A 17,100-nucleotide genomic window follows, 5' to 3' on the forward strand; every position below is an offset into this window, starting at 1 on the left:
AGAGTGTGGGGCAGGAGAAGTACCTGGAGGGCCTGCGCCCGCCCCCTGTACCCTCTTCTCTCCTTTTATTTCTTCCTGCCTCCTCGTCCTCTCTCCTCCGTGCCTTTGGGGCTGAGCCCCTCCCCAGGGAATTTACCGCCCTTGGGGTGTCGCCTGGTGTCGGGGACTGTTGTGGAGGGACACACGAGGTGGGAAGGACACCGGGGTCTTTGACCAGGCCCGGGAAGGGGGCCATTAGCCTGGGAGGCAGGACGTGAGTCAAGGCACCTGGGGCCGCCCAGAGTAGGGTGGGGCTGCCCGCTGAGATGAGGCAACCTGAATCTGGGGATGGGAAGAGCTGGGAGGGTGGCCAGGCCAGCCTCCCCAGGGTGACCTACTGCAGCCTGACTCACAGGGTTTCCACAGCCCTCCCCTTGGGGATAAGCCACCGCTCTGCCTTCCTCCTCTCAGCCTGAGTTTCTGAGGTTGGTGGCATGGGAGTGGACCCCCCCTGGCCTCCAGTGGGGCTGAGCAGCTGGAAGCCCCTCCTACAGGCCTCAGGGTGGGGGGCTTTGATGGCTGCCCCACCCTATTGGTGGCCCTTGTCAGTTGTCAGGGAGGGGGACAAGGCTCTGGGCCTGATGGGGAGAGCAGGCCACCCCTATGTGGCTCTGACACCCCTCTTCCAGGTCTACTCTGTGCCAGGCTTGGGGAACCACAAGGGGCAGAGCCACATCGGGTGCGTGCACTGGGTGGGCTGTGAAGGGTGGCTGGGGGCTGAGGTGCTTTTATAGGTCCGCTTGCTTTAGAGAGATTCGGTCAGAAAATCGGCTGCCCCTCCCTTCTGGGGTTCGGGCTGGGCTCCCTCTCGGTGCCCCTTGGAGGTAAGGGGAGCCCAGAGACAGGGCTTGGGGCTTCCCTGGTGGCGCAGTGGTTGAGAGTCCGCCTGCAGATGCAGGGGATACGGGTTCGTGCCCCAGTCCGGGAAGATCCCATGTGCCGCGGAGCGGCTGGGCCCGTGAGCCATGGCCGCTGAGCCTGCGCGTCTGGAGCCTGTGCTCCGCAACGGGAGAGGCCACAACAGTGAGAGGCCCGCGTACCACAAAAAAAAAAAAAAAAAAAAAAAAAAAGAGACAGGGCTTGGTCCTCAGGGTGCCTGTGTCCCCAGGCCTCCCCTGCAAAGGCAAGTCTACAGGGGAGAGGGTCTCGCTGGCTACGGGGGGTATAGACAGGGAGCTGGGCTGGGCCAGGCGGCTTCTGGGACCCTCTTAGCCTGCCCAGCACCAAGAGTGAGAGCCACGCTGGGTGAGAGGTGCAGGGCTGGGGCTGTGCTGGCAGTAGCTGGACAAGGGTGGCCGTGTGGCTTCAGGCTGCTCATCTGTCAAGGGGACCGACAGACAGATCCCCTCCCCTATTTGCTGAGGTCAAAGAGTGATCAGAAACGAGGCAAGTGGGTTGTGATTTTTGTGAAATCTCTCACTTTTCGCTGGTGGCTAAAAATTGGACAGAGCTGCTTGGCTGCCCTTAGGGCTGGCACCCTGGAGGGGAAGGAGGCTCTAAAGTACCTGAGTGGGACCCCCCAACCCCCTTGGGGCACAGCCTGATGTGGACTTACCGCCCTGGGGCCAACACCTGGCTTGGGAGTGTCCGCCCCACAGAGGCTCCAGGTTATCCACGGACCCCAGGCATGGCTCCTAAGGGGTGTTCCCAGGTCCCCAGCATGGTCGCCTGGGGCCCAGAGCACCAGCCCCCTGCGCCTGCGGGAGATCCGCCCCGCCCTGCCGCCCGCCCGTAGCCCGGCGCTGTCACGTTCCAGCGCCTGACTCAGGCCGCTCGGGGCGGGGAGCCGGGAGGCGGCGCGCCGGGAGGCGGCGCCGGCGCCCGCCTCAGCCCCGGAGGCGGCACCAGGAAGCTCCCGCCCCGGCCGGAGCCGCCATGTAACCGGCGCCGCCCGGAGCTGAGCCTCGCGGGCCCCAGCGACCCGCCGGCCATGGGGGACGAGGACGAGGATGAGGGCTGTGCGGTGGAGCTGCAGATCACCGAAGGTGGGGCAGCGGTGGCCCGGGGTGCAGGCCGGGTGATGGCTAACGAGGCCGGTTGGGAGGGTTCATGCACTGGCTGGGTTCATTTGCCCCCTGTGCCCGCAGCCAACCTGACCGGGCACGAGGAGAAGGTGGGCGTGGAGAACTTCCAGCTGCTCAAGGTGCTGGGCACCGGAGGTGAGGAACACACCGGCAGGTGTCCCAGGCAAGGTGCCCCGGGCCTCCCGCTTGCACACCCACCTGGGTTGGGCCAGGCCACCGGCAGTGCCCCCCAGCCTCTCCCTGCCTTTCCTGCTTTGCCCTGCCCTGCCATGGATTGCATGCCGACTCCCAGGGCTGCTCCACGTTGACGTTGCTCCTTCCTGGAAGGTCCTCCCGGATCTGCCAGCACTCTTGGGGGCCTTGCAGCTCTCCTGTGTGATTTCACAGCTCCTCCCCTTGCGAGATATGAGAGCCCTCTCCCCCACTTTGCAAACTCCCCTCCTCGGGTTTGACCGTCCCTCCCCACCCCCCGTCTGCATGCACCTCTGCCTCCCTTCCTTGGCTTTGCATCCTCTTGCATCTGTCTCATCTTCCACAGGTTTTCACATGACCCGCCCTCCACCCCACCCCCACCCCTGCTGCAGGCCTCCCGGAGTTGTGTGCCCCCCAGCCTGGTTTGCATATCCCCTCCCTGGTTTTGCTGAGTACCCGCCTGGGGCTGTGCACACCTTTTCCTTAGAAGGCTCTGCCAGTTTTTGCCCACCTGCCTCTCACCCCAGCTCCTTCCCCCGACTTGCACACCCTCCTGGCTTGGCAGCGTGCCCACCCTCACCAGTCTGCACCATCCTCCTGTTCATGGCCTACCCTCCGCCCACTCGCTGCTCCCACAGCCTACGGGAAGGTGTTCCTGGTGCGGAAGGCGGGCGGGCACGACGCGGGGAAGCTGTATGCCATGAAGGTGCTGCGCAAGGCGGCGCTGGTGCAGCGAGCCAAGACGCAGGAGCACACGCGCACCGAGCGCTCCGTGCTGGAGCTGGTGCGCCAGGCACCCTTCCTGGTCACGCTGCACTACGCCTTCCAGACGGATGCCAAGCTGCACCTCATCCTGGGTAAGGGCAGACACCTTCCAACCCCGGGGGCCATGGAGGCGGGGGGAGGGCCACCCAAGGGGCCTACGTCGCAACTTTCACCCACCCCCGCCCCCAGACTATGTGAACGGCGGCGAAATGTTCACCCACCTCTACCAGCGCCAGTACTTCAAGGAGGCTGAGGTGCGCGTGTATGGGGGCGAGATCGTGCTGGCCCTGGAACACCTGCACAAGGTGGGTGAGGACCTGGCCACCTGGCTGTGACCGTGGGGACTGGGCCTGGGCCTTAGAAGGGGCCTGTGAACATAGCGGCCTTGGGCTTTCTGAGGGCTGGTGGCCTCGGTGGGGACGGGAGCTGCTTCCCTTAGGCCTCCTGGAAGGAAGGCCTCGGTGCTGCCTGGTGGGGTCTCCTCCCCTGGGGTTTCTTCGAAGGGGCTTTCCTCTCACAGGGAACTCGAGGCTGCTTCCTGGGGCCACGTCCACAGAACTTCTGCAAACGGAGACCTCATGCCTTGGCTCCCAAAGCCGTCATGAGATGGGGCTCCTCTCCCTGGGAACTTGGGGGTCCTGCTCCCCTGCGGCCTCTCCATGGCGTCCTCTTCCTTGCTTTTACATCTTAAATGGCTTTTCCTATCCGACGGCCCAGTCCCACCCCGGCCCCCCACCAGCACTGGAGATCCCCTTCCCCAGGGACCAGGTGCAGGGACAGGAGCTTCAGCAGCAGAGGGTGTCGGGGGAGGCATCCTCAGGGATCCTCAGTGCCTTCTTGCTCCTGTCAGCTGGGCATCATCTACCGAGATCTGAAGCTGGAGAACGTGCTCCTGGACTCCGAGGGCCACATCGTCCTCACGGACTTTGGGCTTAGCAAGGAGTTCCTGACAGAGGAGGTGAGTGAAGGGCTGTCTCGGCTGCCTGCAGCCCCATATGCAGGCCTTCCCTTCCCGGCTCCTGCTCCATGCCTGGCTCTGCGTTTCCTGGGGGTGCCGAGGGAGTAGACGCAGGCCCTGCCTTCGGGAGTTCCCACCGCTCCGACCCTCACGAGTCCAGCGAGTCTTACTCTGAGCCTTGGGCGGGTCCTCTTGTCCCCCCAGAAAGAGCGGACCTTCTCCTTCTGTGGCACCATCGAGTACATGGCCCCTGAGATTATCCGCAGCAAGTCGGGCCACGGCAAGGTGGGTTGGCAGGGGAGCAGAGGGGTGGGTGTGGTGAGCTAGGGGTGGCCGCAGGCTCTCACCCTGGCTCTGCCCCGCAGGCTGTGGACTGGTGGAGCCTAGGCATCCTGCTCTTCGAGCTGCTGACAGGGGCTTCGCCCTTCACCCTGGAGGGCGAGAGGAACACGCAGGCAGAGGTGTCTCGGTGAGCAGGGTTGGAAGCAGAGGGCGGCCGAGGGGCCTGGGCAGGGCTGGAGGGGGGGGCTTGCTGCCCCTGACGCCCCCCCAACCAATCCTCCCAGACGGATCCTGAAGTGCTCCCCTCCCTTCCCCCCCCGGATCGGGCCAGTGGCACAGGATCTACTGCAGCGGCTACTTTGCAAGGACCCCAAGAAGCGGCTGGGTGCAGGACACCAGGGGGCGCAGGAAGTTAAGAACCACCCCTTCTTCCAGGTGAGGCTCCTGGCTCGCCCCCATACCTGTCTGCACACACCGGGGCCAGGCTACTGCTCTGGGTTGGGGGACACTGGAGGGATGGTCTGAGGCTGGCCAGTTTCACTTGATTTGGAAAACCTCTCAGATAAAGAAAGCAGGCTTGTCTTCTCGGCCGTCTCTATTGAAACTTGGAAGATGTGTTCTTGCAGGAAAGCATTCTAGGTTCGTTGCCTGGTAGGGCTGGCAGGGGCTTGAGAATGAATTCATCAGTCTTTTCATTGGACAGGTTCAGAGGAGCAAGGTGACTTGCCCAAGATCACACAGTAAAAGTGTAGAGCTGGGAACAGACCCCAGGTCTGCTGTCAGCCCAAATCTTATGACTCTTGCATCCACTCAGGGTTTTGGTCTTTGTACCTGTACAGGCTGTGTGCCTGTTCTTCAGATGGACATGTCTGAATCAACCACGTGGGTTTTGTTCACTTGTTAAAAGCACACACAGTTTAAGGTGCAGTGCAGCGTGAATTCTGTCCTCGTGAGACCTCACTGGCTTGGACACTATGCCTGGCCAGCATCATTGCCTAGCAGGGCCCCGTAACAGTGAACACCTGTGTCTTGGCCCATTGCTTGCATTATTTCATGTAAGCCTCAGAACCTTCCTGATTATCTTCATCTTTACAGATGAGGAAACTGAGGTTCAGAGAGGTTAAGTAATTTGCCCAAGATCACTGAGCTAAGTGATGGAGCTCCGATTTAAACCCGCATCTGGGTGGCTTGAAGGCCATGCTCTTAACTGTTACGTTCTGTTTACATGGGGGTATTAAATTTGCCTTGTCTGATGTAGAAACAAAAGCATCCGCTTATGGGCACTTATAGTGGGCCAGGCATCCAGTTACCCTTGCTATGAGTGCCGTCTCCTTGAATCTTCCCAGCAAGTACTGCTTGGAAGGGCCCTCAGAGAAGCTTTCTCAGACAGGAGTCTAAGCCTCTGCAGTGAAGATGTCCCTTTGTGGGCGAAGTGACGGAACAGTGTCAGTTTCCTTAAGTGAATTCCTCAACCCACCCTGAGCACATGCCAGGCCCTAGGTGCTGGGAGTAGGTGGACCAGTAGTCACACTGGAGAGGCGCCCCAAGGTTTTCGAGGCCTGATGGTGCCCTTATTCCCCCTTCTCTTGAGACAGCCTCTTTGGTGATAGCAATGCTCAGGTCCCTGGTGCCAGAACTGGGGCCTTCAAGCCCAGGCCAGGCCTCTAGGCTGCAAGTGACAAAAAGTCCAACTCAAGATGGTGATATCTGTGGAATAGAGTCTGGCTGCTAAGAACAGAGATAGGAATGAATAGTGGTCTAAACAAGATAGACGTCTATTTATTTATTCATTTTCTCACATAAAAGAAATCCAGAAGTTGGCAGGCTGGGGCTGCTGTGGTGTCTTCATGAAGCCAAGTTCAATTTTTTTTTTTTTTTTCCTTTTTAAATGCTCCTCTATTCTTAGCACCGTAGCCTCTGTCCCCAAGGTTGCCTCGTGGTACAAGATGACTGCTGGAGCTCTTGCTATCTAGGTTGCTCTCCAGGTGGGAAGCACGAAGAAGAACGAGTGGAAGGGCAAAAAGGGCACCTTACCAACTGTTCACCCTCTTTTTCAGGCTCTTTCCCTGGATTCCTACCTCGTAATTTTTGCTTACAAGTAATTGGTCGCTGCTAGCTGCAAGGAAGTTTATAAAATACTATTTTTTGTGTACATTGGTTCCTGAAATAAAATTGGGGCTGTAGTAGTAAGGAAGACCAGGAGAATGGATGTTGGGCAGGCAACGAACAGGCTCCGCCATACTAGTTTACACATAAAAGGAATGTTTTAGCTCCCATAAATGAAAAGTCCAAGGAAAAGTGGTCCGACTTTAGGCAAGGCTGCATCCAGGTGCTGAATCTGTGTTATTAGGAATTTCTTTGTCTCTTGGTTCTGCTTTTCTGCACAGGTACTTCATCATTAGACATTGAGGGGGTCCCCAGCAGTTCCAGGCCCATATCCTCCCAGATTTAAGTCCAGTAGGAGAAAGAGATTTGGTTTTTTTGGCACATCAATTCTATTAAAAGCCCCAGAATTGGCTGAGTGAGGTGGAGGGGTGGTTCTCCAAGAGAAATAGGGATTCTGTTATCAGAGGAAGGGAAACAGAAGCTGGGGAAGCAGGAAGAACAGCTTCCCACACAAATGCCAGTGAGACCTTTGCCTCACTGAGGAGCTGCCTGGTGAGGGTGGCCTGAGTGGACAGGGGTTTCCACTTCCTGCCCTTTGACCCCCTATCTCTCATTCCTTTTCTCCAGGGTCTGGACTGGGCTGCTCTGGCTTCCAGGAAGATTCCAGCCCCATTCCGACCCCAGATCCGCTCAGAGCTGGATGTGGGCAACTTTGCAGAGGAATTTACCCGGCTGGAGCCTGTCTACTCACCCCCTGGAAGCCCCCCACCTGGGGATCCTCGCATCTTCCAGGTGAGTGAGCGTTCATAGAACCACAGATGCGGGGGAGGCAGGATGCTGCTGCCAGCCTCAGCCCTGGCTGACCTGTGGGCACTGCATAGGCCCTGTGCCCTGATCAGGAGTCAGCATCTCCTCTAGATCTCTCTACTCCCGCGGAACCTACAATTGTCAGTCATAGAGACCACCTTGGTAGGACATGCCTTTGAATTTCCTGGTTTATCTTGAAATTTCATGTTAATTTCCCTTCTTCTCCATCATATCTCTTTATTGTTATGTAAAAATACTGTTTTAAATTATTCACTTGCTTAAGGAGACACTTAGGAAGAGATGCCTTGTTTATACTGTGGCTTTGCATGTCCCTTTGGCATACCATATCACATTCCTGGGGGCATAGGCCCCCTCCACCCAGTTTTAGAAGCTTAGGCCTGTTGGACAAGTCCCAACTCCTTTGCTCGGCATACAAGGCCTTGCATGATGTGGTCTCTGCTCAGCGCCCTAGCCTCAGCACTCTGTTATTCCACTCAGTGCTCTAGCACCTCTGAACTGCTCAGAGGCTCCAGAACACGCCTCTGTACCTTTGCATATGTGGTTCCCTCAACCTGGAGGGAATAGTTGCTCACCTGGCAAAATTCAAGTCTTGCTGTCCAGTGCTGTCCGCATGTGAAGTCTTCCCTGCTCCTCTGGCCCGGGGTCACCCTTTCCTTGTGCACCAGCCTGCTACAGACAAAATCTCCTTCGAAGCAGTTTGTCAGCTTTTATCCCGACGCTGACTGAGACTGCCTCACCTGGTCTGAAGCTCCCAGAGGGCAGGGACTATGTGTTTTGTAATTTCTGTGTCCCTGAGTCCAGCTTGGGGGCCTGGCCTGTAGGACATGGTCCATAAATATTAAATAAGAATAGGCCAATATCAAGTATGGATCACTTCCCCTCTGTGAAGCTCTCACAAGGGACAGCTCTGTGCTTGAATATCCCTCTATCTACTGTGATCCATCCTCGATCTCCCAGTCCTAGTGGGCAAGTTTTCTTGTGAATCAGTGGTTACTTTCATTCATTCATTTAATGATTCAAAAGTAAGTATTGAGTGCCTTCAGTGTGCCAGGCACTGACCTGGGCACTGGGGACGTAACAATAAACTTGACAGATGATAATACCTCCCATGTGGAGCTTGCATTCTAGTGCACAGTGGCGCTGCATTTTTAGGAGAAAACAACACATTGTTAAAATTGCCCTTGAGAGTCCTTTGAATTGCCAGGATGTGGATTGTTAGGAAAGGCAAAGAATTAACTTTGGTTTCTCTTTACGTTTCCTCAGTAGCCCCCCCTTGCAGAGGAGGCCAAAGTTTGATTTGAAAAGAAGGAATAAAGAAAGCCTAGGATAAAATGTCCTAAGCGGGTAGAGTTGAATTCTCCTAAGTTATGTGTGATGCCAGGCCATAGTTCTTTCATGTATTCAGCCTATCATATGCTGGGCCACTACACTGTGCCAGATGATGCCCTTGGCACTTGGGGGGATCACTGTGATGAGAAAGGTAGAGTCACAGACTGGTGGGGGAGCAGACATGGCCCCAAGAGATCATAGGACAAGGAGGAATAAAATGTCCACACGTCCTGTGTGCACCAGGATGCAAAAGCAATATCCCCTACTCCAGGGTCTTTCCTCTGCCCCCGCCCTCCTTCCCGCTGGGTCTGGGCCTTCAGGGACTCCATCTGCACCCCCATCCACCCCTGACAACACCCCTCCTCCGCCAGGGATACTCCTTCGTGGCACCGTCCATCCTGTTTGACCACAACAACGCGGTGATGACCGATGTGCTGGAAGCGTCTACTGCCGGAGACCGGCCTGGCCGGGCAGCGTTGGCCAGGAGCGCCATGATGCAGGTGGGTTAGGCCAGGGTGGGGAGAAGTGGGCTTGGGGGCATCTGGGTTTGGGGGACTCCACATCTGGCTTCAGCAGGCGCACGCTGTGGCTTCGGTGAGGTCCGTAGCCTCTCTGAACTGGGGCGTGGCGTGGCCGCAAGGCTCCTGGTAGGACCTCTGACGCGTCCCCTTCGCCCCCAGGACTCGCCCTTCTTCCAGCAGTACGAACTGGACCTGCGGGAACCCGCGCTGGGCCAGGGTAGCTTCTCCGTGTGTCGCCGCTGCCGCCAGCTACAGAACGGCCAAGAGTTCGCGGTCAAAATCCTCAGCCGCAGGTGGGCGGGCCCGGGGTGGGCGGGGTTCTGCTGAACGGATTCGGGGAGGACGGGGGCCGGAGGTCAGCTGTCCTGACCCCGCCTGCCTTGCCGCCAGGCTGGAGGCGAACACGCAGCGCGAAGTGGCCGCCCTGCGGCTGTGCCAGTCGCACCCCAACGTGGTGAAGCTGCACGAAGTGCATCAGGACCAGGTGACGCCTTCCTGGGCTAGGGCGGAGCGCAGGGACGCCAGAGCCTGCCCGTGGAGGGGGCGGGGAGGAGGACAGGAGGCGGGGCCTGAGAGCGCCGTGGGCGGGGCCTGAGGACCTGGAGGTCAGGGGAGTGGGATTTCAGGAGAGTAGGGCCTGAGGACCGGAAGGCGGAACTGCGGATGGCCAAGGGAACGGGGCAGGGGGAGGATTTAGGGCGGCGGGTTTTAAGGTGGCCAAAGGGACGGGGGCCTGGAAAAAGTAGGGGGTAGAAACTGAAGCGAGTCCTAAGGTGGTTCTTGGGGTGGTCTTGAGGTCAGGGTTCGAACACGGACGGGGCCTGAAGCCGGGGGCGGAGCTTGATGTTGACCGCGGGGCAGGATCTGGCTGGCGGTGGGTAGGTGGTGACAGTAACCCAGGTGGTGACCTTGGCCCGTCGCGCCGTCCGCTGCCCGCAGCTGCATACGTACCTGGTCCTGGAGCTACTGCAGGGTGGGGAGCTGCTGGAGCACATCCGCAAGAAGCGGCACTTCAGCGAGTCCGAGGCGAGCCAGATCCTGCGCAGCCTCGTGTCGGCCGTGAGCTTCATGCACGAGGAGGCGGGGGTGGTGCACCGCGACCTAAAGCCCGAGGTGGGCGCGGGGCCTCAGCGGGCTGGGAGGGCTTCGGCGCGGAGGGCCAGTCTCTGACGGCCGCCTCGCCGCCCTCATAGAACATCCTGTACGCCGATGATACGCCCGGAGCCCCGGTGAAGATCATCGACTTCGGGTTCGCGCATCTGCGCCCGCAGAGCCCAGCGGGGCCCATGCAGACACCCTGCTTTACGCTGCAGTACGCGGCCCCCGAGCTGCTGGCGCAGCAGGGCTACGACGAGTCCTGTGACCTCTGGAGCCTCGGCGTCATTCTGGTATGGGACGGGGTCTCCGAGGAGATGTCAGGGTCCTCCGAGCTTGGGGACAGGAGTTCTCTTGTTGGGGTGGCAGGGTTTGGTCTGAGGCTGGGGTCAGAAGTTGTCCTAATACAGAGGCGAGGTCTCTTTGGTGCTGGGGTCCGGGCATCCTAGTTTTAGGAGTTGGAAGTCAGAGTTCATAACCCATGGGCCTCAGGAGTTAGCCTCTTGGAGAGGGTGAATGGTCCTGCAGTGGCTTAAGTCAGTGGCTTAAGTCTCCTGGTCTCCACTGGCCCCCTAGTCTGGACTGGTCTCCCTTTTCATCCCCCAGTACATGATGCTGTCAGGCCAGGTCCCCTTCCAGGGTGCCTCAGGCCAGGGCGGGCAGAGCCAGGCGGCAGAGATAATGTGCAAGATCCGAGAGGGGCGCTTCTCCCTCGACGGGGAGGCCTGGCAAGGCGTGTCTGAGGAAGCCAAGGAGCTGGTCCGAGGTGCGAAGCCGGAGGTCACAGATCATGGTTGGGGACGGGGAGGTCATGGGGTCATGATGGGACAGGGGTTGCTACTGGGTCAGGTGTCCTGGTGGGGGACTTGTGGGGAGGAGAGTGGGGCTGCTAGGATGTCTCTGGGGCGCAGCCTCTACACACAGCCCCCCAACACTTCCCCCGTCCTGACACCAGGGCTCCTGACTGTGGACCCCACCAAACGGCTGAAGCTCGAGGGACTGCGGGGCAGCTCGTGGCTGCAGGACGGCAGCGCGCGCTCCTCGCCTCCGCTACGGACGCCGGACGTGCTGGAGTCCTCGGGGCCAGCTGTGCGCTCCGGGCTCAACGCCACCTTTCTGGTGAGGGGCGGGGCCTGCGGGGGGTGGGGGACCGAGGCTGGAGAGGCGGAGCCTGCGGGGGGGCGACTTCGCAGAGTCCTGAAAGGTTGAGTTCAGCCGAGTCCAGGCCTCTGACCTGTCGGGACCCTGACCGTTTGAGAGGCTGGAGGCCAAAGACCTGTTGGCCCTGACCTAGTGGTATGGGAAGGAAGGCCTGGGATGGGGGCCAAAGCTAGGATTTGGAAGTCGAGGCCGGGCCTGTGGAACTTACCGCCTCCTTTCCGCCAGGCGTTCAATCGGGGCAAACGCGAGGGTTTCTTCTTGAAGAGCGTGGAAAACGCGCCGCTGGCAAAGCGGCGGAAACAGAAACTGCGGAGCGCCGCCACTTCCCGCCGCGTCTCCCCCGTGCCCGCCGTCCCGGGTCGGGCACCCGCCGCCAAGGGAGCCCCCCGACGAGCCAACGGTCCCCTGCCCCCCTCCTAGCCCCCGTCACTGTGACCCCCTCCCCGGTCGGGGCTGTGTTCTAGGAGGCTGGCTCACTGCCCCCAGGCCTCCTGCATCGCTCCGCCCCACCCCCAGGGATTGTTACCCTTCTCTCCCCTCCCCCTTCCCCCACCCCCAGACAGAGCAGAAGTATTTTTATAAGCAGAGAATTTTTTTTAATGTCTTACCAGATAGAGTTGGAGATGCAGGGAGGGAGGGGGCCTTCTGGGGAGTGGAGTGGGGGGCCCTCTGCCTAGATGCTGCCTCATCTGGTGGAAGGCAGTTCTCCCCCAGGGGGCTGCCCCGGCAGGGAAGGGCTTCTCCTCCATTTCTAAGCACTGAGTTGCCACAGGGAGAAACTGGGACCTCTCCCCTGTCCTCCCCTGAGGTCCTGCTCTTGGGAGGGGGCACCCCTCAAGCTGTCACTTTATGGACTGTGTGCAATTACGTCCACCAAAGACCTGTGTCGGGGGTGCTCAGTGAGAGGCCCTGGGGGACCCCCTGAAGCATTTCTGCCTCACTTCATGTCACCTGCTTCCCCCTATTGAGGCTAAGGAAGGAGGTAGGCGACCCCCTAAAAGGGGAGGCCCCCTTCTCACCCATCCCCTCCCCTTTGGCACAGCTGCCCCTAGCTGGGGGTGGCACCTTGGGGGTCTGGGGTGGGCATCCACAGTCACTGCCTCAGCCCATCCAGGCTGTGCCTTTGACTTTAAAATAAAAGTCTACCCAGTGCTGTATGTGGCATGTGTGTGTGTATGTGTTGGTGTGTATGGGCAGAGATCCTGGAAGGGGCTACCTTCCAGCCAACAGGGCCTGAGACCCCAAAGAGGAGGGACAGGGCAGACCCTTCTGGGTAAGATGGTACCCTTTGTCCTTGGCTTTTGACATGAGGGTCAAACAGTTATCTTGGGTGTGTATCTGACACCTCTGCCATGTATCATTTAGGATTCTCCTGGTTGTAAGTAATAGAAAACCCAACCTAAACTTGCTTCAACAGAACAGGATTTTTAGGCTTTTTGAACTACACAATCCAGGGGTAGCTTCAGGCAAGACCTGATCAGGATGCAAACATACGATCAGGACTCAGCTCCCCAGTCTCAGTTTTTTATTCTGTTGTGGGTTTTTCTGGTGGTGTTGCAGACTTGGAGGACTCTCCTTTTGGCCCCAAGATGGGTGGCAGGTGCTCCAGGGGGCTCCAGATTGAAATCTCGTGATAAAGAGAGTCATTGTTTTAGCATTCCTGGCAGGAATCCTGAGATGTAACTCCAATTGGATCCATTTAGGTCAAGTGCCTACCCTGAATCAATCACTGTGGCCAGGGATGCAGTGTGCTGATTGGCTTAGATCTGGATCTTAGACTCCCCTCTGCAACCTCATTGGGTGGAGAGCAGGAGAAGGGGTGGTCCCTAGAGAGAGGTCAGTTGGACAGGGCTCGGTTCCTGTCAGGGAGGGAGAGCAGGAGGGGAGCAGCTCATACCCATGGCTGTGGCTGTGATTAGAGTGTGCCCCTCTCAGGGGGAGTGAGACTGCCCTTGTGTGATCCCTACTGGGTGGTTGTGGCCATAGAGCAGTTTGGCCTAAGCACCTCTATGCCCCCCCCAGGTCAGGGCTATTTGTTCGTATTGTGCAGGTGTCCTGAGAGCCCCAGCCCCCTGCCTGGACACTGCTCTGGGCTGCTCCAGGCCTTCTCTCCCCATAGCCACCCTGTGGGGTCATCTCAGAGTGGACCTTCCCCTCCTGTTCTGAGGTTTGCCTCTTAGAGGAGGAGGAAACTGGAGGCCTGGGGACAGGAGCTGGGGCCCCACAGATGCTGAAGTCAGGGCAAAGCCAGGTGGGCCTGGTGGGCAGGTGGGACCCCATGGGTGTGGAAGGGCAGTTGGGGGGGGTGGGAACACCCAACTGTATCCCATCCTATGGGTCTGAGGGAGGAGAGGGGGGCCCAGGAGAAGGTCAGAGGGAGGGGAGGGGAAAGCATCGCTAATTCTGACTCTTATTTTACTGACCGGGTGACCTGAGTAAGTCACCTAGCAGTCCCAGGCTTCCCCATTTGTCAAGAGGGAGTCATATCGCTGTCAGGATGAACTCGAGAATGAACACACACATGAGAGTGGGGTCATTTAATGACCAAGTATTTACTGGGATTTACTGAGGTCTTCCAGTGCGCAGGGACTGCGCTGAACACTACATGACTTATCTCATTGACTCCCCACGACTAGCTGATGACGAAAACACCATTTCCATTTAATAGAGGGGAAAAGTGAGCCTCAGTGAAGGTCAGCACCGTGCTCAAGGTCACTCAGCTAGAAGTGCCTTCCATCCCGGTGGTCTGATTCCAGACTTCCCTCGACCATAGGAGTTCTGTAGTGAGGATGGGCTTTAATTTTACCCCAAGGCTGGATGTTTGGATTGTTTAAAACTTTGTTTCTATCATAAATGATGCGGAGACAAGTTTGCACATAAATCTGTGCATTTAAAAATTAGCTTGGACTTGCCTGGTGGCGCAGTGGTTAAGAATCTGCCTGCCAATGCAGGGGACACCAGTTCGATCCCTGGTCCAGGAAGACCCCACATGCCGCGGAGCAACTAAGCCGCTGCACCACAACTACTGAGCCTGCGCTCTAGAGCCGGTGCTCGGCGACAAGACAAGCCACCGCGATGAGAAGCCCGCGCACCACAACGAAGAGTAGGCCCAGCTCGCGGCAACTAGAGAAAGCCCGAAGACCCAACGCAGCCAAAATAAACAAATAAGTAAATAAAAATTTACCAATAGCTTTATTGAGGGAATTCCCTGATGATCCAGTGGTTAGGACTGGGCGCTTTCACTGCTGGGGGCCGGGTTCAATCCCTGGTCGGGGGACTAAAATCCTACAAGCCGCGTCGAGCAGAAGGGCCAAAAAAAAAAAAAAAAAAAAATCACCGAACTGTCCTCTCAAATGGGTGAATAATGTGGTATATAAATTATACCTCAATTAAAAATATCTCAGTAAAGCTTTTTTTTTTTGGTCACTTTTTTTTTTTTTTTTTTTGTATCTTAGTTCCCTGACCAGGGATTGAACTCGGGCCCGGGCAGTGAAAGCGCCAAGTCCTAACCACTGGACTGCCAGGGAATTCCCCAGTGAGTTTTAGAATGTTCGGAGTTGTACAACCATCATTGCAGTCTAGTTTTGGAACACTTTTTTCACCTCCAAAAGAAACTCTGTGCCCACTGGCAGTCACTCTGCCTTTCCCCTGGACCTTCCAGCCCTAGACAACCATCATCTAAATCCTGTTTTGTAGATTTGCCTACATACTTTGATATATACTTTGAAATATACTTTCAAACAGCCATTCACAAATATACTGGCATACAGTCTCAGAAGCAGGGTATGAAAATGTCGCATTTCATTTTATGCTCACAAGCACTGAGTGTTATCACTCAGTGATAAAATCTTTGCTACTCTGATGGATAAAAAGTGGTCTCTTATCTGCAATTTCCTCACCCTTCATCCCACATAACTCACAGCCACCCTAAGAAAGAGGTAGGTCTTCCTAGTCTCATTTCATGAGACTCAGAGGATAGGAGTAACCTCAAGGAGGGAGCCTGTTGGATGGAAGGGGCTGGGGCTAAGAGGAATGAGCAGCCTTGATCTGAGTCCTGCCTCTACCCTGAGTGGTCAGGGAACCTGCAGGGAGACAGATGAGACTTGGGCTGTAAGCTGGACAGGGTGTGACCAAGCAGAGTGGGCGGGGAGAGGGCAGCCACAGGCAGGGAAGTGGGGAGCCCAGAGGCAAGTGATCAGGGCTGCGGTCTGGCAGCCTGCTTCTATGCCTTGACTTTGGTCTCTGACCAGCCCAGCCTTACATGGAGGCTGTGTCTTCCTGGAGAGCTGGAAGGGCTCACCTTTCTGCATTGAGCTTCTAATTCCACTCTTAAATGGCCTCAGAGGGTAGGCTCGGGCTCCCAGCTCTGTTAAAATGCGGATGCCCTTGAGAAGGCCTGGCAGCCCTTAAACTTTCACCTCCCTCCAAGTCACTGTTAACCAGCTGCTGTTAGAACTGATGTCGGGGTGTTTGCTTTTAGTCTGTGCCTTGCAACCACCATTTGACCCCTCCTTAACATCCCCTGCATCTCTCAACAAGAATATTCCACAATAATGTAGTAGGGATTGCAAACTGGTGCCAGCGCCTGGCCTATAGAGACTTGTTATTTTGGGGGGCGGGGGAGATAGCACGTTTGTTTGTTTACTTATTTATTATTTGCCTGCGCTGGGTCTTAGTTGTGGCACGCTGGATATTCGTTGCCACGTGTGGGATCTTTAGTTGTGGCATGCGGGATCTTAGTTGCAGCGTGCAGGATCTAGTTTCTTGACCAGGGATCAAACCCGGGCCCCCTGCATTGGGAGTGTGGATCAAACCCAGGCACCCTGCGTTAACCACTGGACCACCGGGGAGGACCCAGCACATGTTTCAAAATGAGAAATTGCGTATGAAAGCCTGGATTTTTTTTTTTTTTTTTTTTTTGTGGTATGCGGGCCTCTCACCGCTGTGGCCTCTCCCATTGCGGAGCGCAGGCTCCGGACGCGCAGGCCCAGCGGCCATGGCTCACGGGCCCAGCCGCTCCGCGGCACGTGGGATCTTCCCGGACCGGGGCACGAACCCGTGTCCCCTGCATCGGCAGGCGGATTCTCAACCACTGCGCCACCAGGGAAGCCCTAAAGCCTGGATGTTTGACTTTTATTGATGGCCTGATCAGCCAAAGCAGAATCGTGTTGCGACATAGAGAGGGCCCCTGCTTTCCAGTTGGCCCCAGTCCCCACCACTCTCTATTGCCCATACCAGCTCAGTCCCTCATTTATCTTCCTGAAACCTCTAGGTATCTGAGTTTGCAACTTTCATATAAATAGTCTCCTTCCACATTCACTGCTACACAAAAATGTGGTTTGTGAAATGTCAAAGATGCCCCATAAATCTTTTGTTTGTTTCAAAATTTAAATTTAGTTTTTATTTGTATTGGGTTGGCCAAAAAGTTTGTTTGGGTTTTTCCATAAATAAACTCATATGGTTCAAAATTCAAAGGCTACATAGTGAAAAAAATTTTCTTCCATATGTCCTGACCCTTAGCCACTGACCTTTTGTTAACAGAGGCATCAATGTTACCAGTTCTTATGTAGTTTTTCAGGAATATTTCATGGATAGTCAAACCAATATAATAATATGTACATATGATTGAAAAAATTCACCTTCACCGAATGTCAATTTTAGAAAAAAATCAGAAAATGCAAAAAGGAAAAAATGGAAACGAATCGGTGGCGTAACTCTCCATAGATAATCTGTGTTAGTTAACATTTTGATGTATTCACTTTCTGATTTTTACTGATAGATTTTTAATGGAAATGGTATC

General features: G+C 56.5%; 1 protein-coding gene across 1 annotated transcript; it reads left to right on the plus strand.

Annotated features, from left to right (window-relative positions):
• Nucleotides 1-1,816: 1,816 nt before the first annotated feature.
• RPS6KA4 (ribosomal protein S6 kinase A4) lies at nucleotides 1,817-12,457 on the plus strand. Its single transcript, XM_059069070.2, has 17 exons — nucleotides 1,817-2,024; nucleotides 2,127-2,198; nucleotides 2,894-3,112; nucleotides 3,210-3,325; nucleotides 3,871-3,978; nucleotides 4,183-4,263; nucleotides 4,344-4,447; nucleotides 4,545-4,695; nucleotides 6,994-7,158; nucleotides 8,895-9,023; nucleotides 9,204-9,337; nucleotides 9,435-9,528; nucleotides 9,984-10,157; nucleotides 10,238-10,432; nucleotides 10,746-10,905; nucleotides 11,095-11,258; nucleotides 11,526-12,457. The coding sequence occupies exons 1-17, from the start codon at nucleotides 1,970-1,972 to the stop codon at nucleotides 11,718-11,720; spliced, it is 2,316 nt and encodes a 771-aa protein (XP_058925053.1). The 5' UTR covers nucleotides 1,817-1,969; the 3' UTR covers nucleotides 11,721-12,457.
• Nucleotides 12,458-17,100: the final 4,643 nt, after the last annotated feature.

The sequence above is a fragment of the Kogia breviceps genome, chromosome 7 (assembly GCF_026419965.1).
Source record: "Kogia breviceps isolate mKogBre1 chromosome 7, mKogBre1 haplotype 1, whole genome shotgun sequence".
Lineage (NCBI taxonomy): Eukaryota > Metazoa > Chordata > Mammalia > Artiodactyla > Physeteridae > Kogia > Kogia breviceps.